Here is a 6,000-nt window from a genome sequence, read left to right on the forward strand (position 1 = left end):
GTTTTATCAATAAGTTCTTCGATACTGTGACATATATTGAATTGGTGTGAGTTTATGGCATTGATCTCAATAACTTTGAGTGATTATTTGTGGAATAGTTGTAGCTCTTTTTTTGCTGCAATACTGCAAGGCGAGAGTATAGAGGCGCTGTACAGAATGTGAGATGCATAGGATCTATATATTTGGAGTAGGTTTAATTGAGCGTGACCAATATTTTTAAGGCGCTTTAGAAAGTAGGATACTGACTTAATAGTATTATGAACTTTTATCCGTTGATCATCCCAGTTAGGATTTTTTTAAATATCAACAAAAGATAGTCTTTTTGTTTAGGGCTTATAAATATTTTGCAAGAAAAAAGTTCTGTTATAAAATTAGTAAAATTTATTACAAGTGATACAGATAGTTATAAAAGTTTGAAGTGACTCCACACAGTTCTTATCACAGTCATATTGGCAGACGGCATAATGAAACATGGACAAAAAAAAAAATACTGTTTTTAAAGGGGAGGGAAGTAAAGAAAATAAAAATTTTCAAAATTGTACTTGCCATCCTAGTAATACTTTTTTTGTGTTTATGGTAAATTGAAAACAGAGATGTTTGGTCCAATGAATTATATTTAAAAAAAAATAATTTGAGATATAACAATAAAATATTAATAAGGAGTATTCAAAATTAAAAAAAAAAGATGCATACATAAGTAAAAAAAAATTAGCCTTCTATAAATGGTGTCCTATACATAAATAGATGTTACTATAAATAATACATAATACATAAATAAGACTAAGATAAAAGTTGAAAGTTAATTGTAAAAAGTATGAAAAATAAATTTCAAAAATAATTGACAACACCAGTTCATTATTATTTTGTATTGAATTTATAATTTTAATTTCGATTACCTTGATGACATCAACAAATCCAGGGGATGCAACGGCTGGAATATTAATAGAGCTTCGAATGGAATCTGCTAACTTGAGGTGGAAAGCAGCTTTTATGTGTTGAATAGCTAAAACATCATCAGGCCATTTTCCACTTGTTTCAAATTGCAATACAACTATAAAAACAGTTTTAACAAGTTTTTCTGTTTTAAATTTATAAGAATAAACAAGGCCAAATATAATTTCAAGTCAAAACAATTTAGGTATAAGGTATGTTAGACAAAAAATTCTCATACAGTAAGTAGTCATATTTTCATACTGACATTCACAAAAATGTCATAAACTTCAGAAAATGACCTACTTGTAAAAAGTAGGTTTTCAAATGTTTAATTAACTCAATTTGTGGTTTTAAAGACTTTATATGCAAAATCTGTATACATTTGCAACATTTGAATGTGTTTAATGCACATCTCGTTTACATTTAGAAAATATTTTTTTAATGATTTGTGTTTGACAAAAATCTTCATTTTTCAAAAAAAGAATAATTAAAGTAAATACTTTATGCATATATTAGTTGTAAAATTTTTATCATAACCAATTGTAAGGATTAGTTTAATATTTATAAAAGCCACTGTAAATATAAGAAATGTTTTAATTTATCCATGAAGTAGCTTTAAGGATAGCAAGGTCCAAATAAAAATTAAAGAATTTAAATCACCATAATGTTATTTAATCCTTATCATATATAAAACAATCATTTAGTTTGTTTTGATGAACTAAATATTTACAAGCTTTATAGTATATAAAAAAAAACAACACTCTTTTTACTTAGTATAAAATTAATAAACAGTGCAATAAAAGACGCAGTATGCAATTTATATACAATATATTATTGCATATATATTAGTTGAATTCTCATTTTACTAAGATTTTCAATTGTTTTTTTTATATCTTAAATGTTTGTGTACTTTCGATAATTATATATTGGGGAGATAAAACATATTAATATGACTTCTATATAAAAATATGACTTCTATATGAAAATATGACTTCTATATGAAAATATGACTTCAATATGAAAATATGACTTCTATATGAAAATGTAAAAAAGAAATACCATTATAAACAGGACAAAAGCGGGGCAGCTTTTTTTCAAATTTAGGAGCAATAATTTTATTTTCATAACCAGCTTTTGTAATATGCTGTAGAGGTGTATTTACCTAAAACACAAAATAAACTTAGAAGCCTCTTCATAACCTCAATATTAAAAGAGAAGAACTAGTATAATTAACATCAATAGAAAAAAGCTCTGAATAATATAGTACCAAACTCAGATACTACAGTATAATTATAAAATTCAAGTATAAAATATAAATATAGAATCAACTTTCAAATTAATATATCAATGATAAATATTTGGCTCAACAAAACATAACAAGTGTTAAAACACTAAAACTTGTAAAAAACAAACAAAAACAAACAAACAAACAAAAAAAACAGCACATGGATAGTTATAAATTGTTAAATAATTTTAATTATTATTTTTAGACATTAATTGTTAATTATTATTAGGCTAATTATAATTGTCTGTAGCCAAAGCTTCAAAAAAACACTACTCAAGAGCCTCATTTTTATAAAAATGAGGTGATTATTAGCAACTATTGTGGCAATTGTTAGCAACTTATTAGCAACTAGAAATAGTTGGGTTCTTGGATTTACTCAAAGTTATCCATACTTGTATAGCTTAGATTGTTTCAAGCAGGTAAAAATTATAAGTAAGCACCAAAATCAAAAAATAATTCTATTATGAAACTTAGAACATAATATCATGAATTATCAAGGCTTATATTTTTGAATTATCAAGGTTTATATTTTTGAATTACCAAGACTTATATTTTCAACAAGTTCTTTGTAATATATTATATATTTACATATATAATATTACATGGATTTATATCTAGACTATTTAGAATAGTATGATAAGATTAATTTTTCAGAGAGAACTTCAGGTGGTTTAAAAGCTTTAAAAAATTAAAAAAAATTTGTGTTAATTTTAACAAATAAAAAGGTTAACGTACCAACGAGCTATTGAACCCATTTGTTTTCAATGAGTTAAAACTATATCACAGATGCTCTTTTTTTATGCATATATTCATAATTCAAAATGGCCTTTGACACACACACAAAATGTTTAGAAAAGGCAATTATCTTAATTTAATATCTTTGTATAATATAAAACACAAAATATATAAACATAAAAAGAAAACTTAATTCCTCTTTAAAACCACAAAATTAATCAAAAAGAACTTTGGTATAGTTGAGTCCTAAACAATACATCATAATAGCATAAAATCATATAGATATAAGTTAAGCATAAAACCCATATAAATGTAAGATCATCTTGCAAATAAATATATCAACAATTAAATATATTTTGGCCTCTTAGTAGTTTAATATACAACTTTTATTTTTTGAATTCAAATATAACACTCATTTTAGCTTTGCAAAAATAAAACTCATTCTACCTCAGCTTGTACTCAGATCACTTTTTATGACATAATCAATTAACTGAAATCTACCATCCCTTACTTTTTATGAAATAATCACTTATGAAACCTTTAGTTATCTATTTTACTATATATTTTAGTTCAGAGTGCTGTTGCCAAAAAAAAACTTTAAGAGCAAATGGAAAACCAAAGCAATGAAAAGATAGGTACCAGCACTGGTGTCTACTTTAGTTAGAGTTATTTTTTTTATAATAAAGTTAAAAAAGAATCACACTATCCACTATACCGAGACATCACAATCTTCACTATACCGAGACATCACAATCTTCACTATACCGAGACATTACAATCTTCACTATACCGAGACATCATAATCTTCACTATACCGAGACATCACAATCTTCACTATACCGAGACATCACAATCTTCACTATACCGAGACATCACAATCTTCACTATACCGAGACATCACAATCTTCACTATACTGAGACATCACAATCTTCACTATACCGAGACATCACAATCTTCACTATACAGAGAACCAAACACATTTTAACAGACTTAATTTTATTACATTATGCTGATTTTTTTATATGTTCATCCAACACCAAGTCTCTCAAGGATCTATACCTAAGCATTGGTATAGATTTCAAAGATCTAAGGGTACAAGAATCTATACCTACGTATTGGTATAGATCTCAAAGGATTTATACCTAAGCATTGATTTACTACTAATCAAAAAAACTTTTTGTACAAAGAGTTTATAGTTGAAAAAAAAAACATGCAAAAAAACATTAAGTTATCAGTAAACTATTTTTTCATTTAGCAGAACATCTAAGCAATACACACAAGGCTTGCTTAAAAATTTAAACATAACTGGAAACAAAAAAAAATGTCATTGAACTTAGTAAACATTTTATTATTTATTTCATTTCATTGAAATTTTTAATTTTTTTTATAAAACCGTATTCACCTTCCCAGGGCTTTATACTAATGAAGAGGCAAATCTTTTTTTTGTGCTACAACTTTCTCTCATTCTTATAGCTCTGAAACACGAACAGTGAAGAACAAAGCAACGCCTAAAGAAATTGAGTGTTACTACCAGCATAAACCAGCACTCTTTCATTTAAAACCACTTTTACATATGTATGGATATAGCTTGAAAGTGGTTCATTCAAACATTTTATGAAACTTAAAACTGCAATTACTGCAAAGAACTATGGCATTTAACTTTTTGAATTTACTTCTGAAATATTTTGAAGCTTTCCTTGCAAATAAGGAAAAAATCAAAGAACCCAGCTATTTCAACTTGTCTAATTCTTATAGAATGTGTTTTTAGATTTTGGTAAAAAAAACTAACAAACTGTAATCCACTTTTGCTGTATATGTATGTTATGTGTATATGCTTTATATGCATGCATGTTTCTATGCCGTATTGCTGTAAGTATGCTGTGTATGTGTATGCTGTGTATGTATGCTGATGCTGCAAATCTAATTTTTGAGATATTTTGTTTGTAGTAAATTAATCTGAGAGATTCAATCAAAAAAAAAATCAACAGAGATAAATTACATTAGGTATGATACAACTATACTACTTCAGTAATCGATAGTAACCGATACCATCAAATTAAAATTAACAACTCAAATTAACATTAATAAATTAAAATTAACAAATTAAAATTAAAAAATTAACAACTGCAATTAACATTAGCAAAATCGATAATAATAAATTAACATAACATGTTAAACAAAATAGCAAAATATGTGGTTTTTAATAATAAAAATACCTCAGTCATGCGAAAAGCAGGGTCAATTCCATCAATGGAATGAATTTTTAATGGCAAATTTTCAATTGCACTGATTTCCTTACACAATTTTTCAAATGTTTTTATAAAGTTAATTCCTTCCTCTTCTCCGCATCCAGGTTTATTTTTGACATGATCATCAGTTTCAATATACTTCCTTTTAAGACAAACATTAAACTCTCCGCCATGATAGAAAATATTTGTTGAAGGGATTTTACAATGCCTAAAAAGTAAATAACAATATAAAAAAGTAATCTTTTATTTAAGAATAAATAATACATACTAACATACTTTTTACATATATAGGGAAAAAAAATAAAAATACTTACAACTGTAGAAGATGTTGAACAATTTGTTTACAGATAAACTTAGTTTCCTCTTTATTGACACAAGGCCATAATACAGCCTCATTGATGCTACCATCAGGAAATCTTCTTAATTCTGATTTTGCACCCCATATTTTACGAAATATTTTTGCCTATTTATAATACTTTATTATAAGTAAATTCAATAATTCAAAAAATAATAACTCAATAAATAATGCAAATAAATGTTTTTAATTTTTCTTTAAATCTAATTCACTTTCAACAAGGCTGCAAGCAACTACTACTATTAATTTGGAAGTTAATAGAAAACAAAGAATAGAGTTAAAGAGCCAGAAAATAGTTGACAGAAAAAGTTGAAGGGTTTTAGGTTGTATGAGTCAGTAAAACCTGAACATGAGTTTTTGATTAAATGAGTTATGATTATGTTATACATTTTACATAAAACACATACTATATACATTAGGGTGATTCAAAAAACAACATTAT

At 26.2% G+C, this 6,000-nt stretch overlaps 1 protein-coding gene across 7 annotated transcripts in view; it reads right to left on the reverse strand.

Annotated features, from left to right (window-relative positions):
- LOC136072024 (nucleolar protein 6-like) overlaps positions 1 to 6,000 on the reverse strand; it is a 69,751-nt gene that overhangs the window by 16,455 nt on the left and 47,296 nt on the right. For all 7 annotated transcript variants that reach the window (XM_065819929.1, XM_065819928.1, XM_065819932.1 and 4 more), the window contains exons 16-19: positions 5,518 to 5,666; positions 5,171 to 5,411; positions 1,993 to 2,095; positions 897 to 1,051 (exon numbers count right to left, since the gene is read on the reverse strand). In XM_065819929.1, the coding sequence (XP_065676001.1) occupies positions 897 to 1,051; positions 1,993 to 2,095; positions 5,171 to 5,411; positions 5,518 to 5,666 (648 nt within the window). The remainder of the gene's footprint in view (positions 1 to 896; positions 1,052 to 1,992; positions 2,096 to 5,170; positions 5,412 to 5,517; positions 5,667 to 6,000) is intronic.

The sequence above is a fragment of the Hydra vulgaris genome, chromosome 15 (assembly GCF_038396675.1).
Source record: "Hydra vulgaris chromosome 15, alternate assembly HydraT2T_AEP".
In the NCBI taxonomy this organism is placed as follows: Eukaryota; Metazoa; Cnidaria; class Hydrozoa; order Anthoathecata; family Hydridae; genus Hydra; species Hydra vulgaris.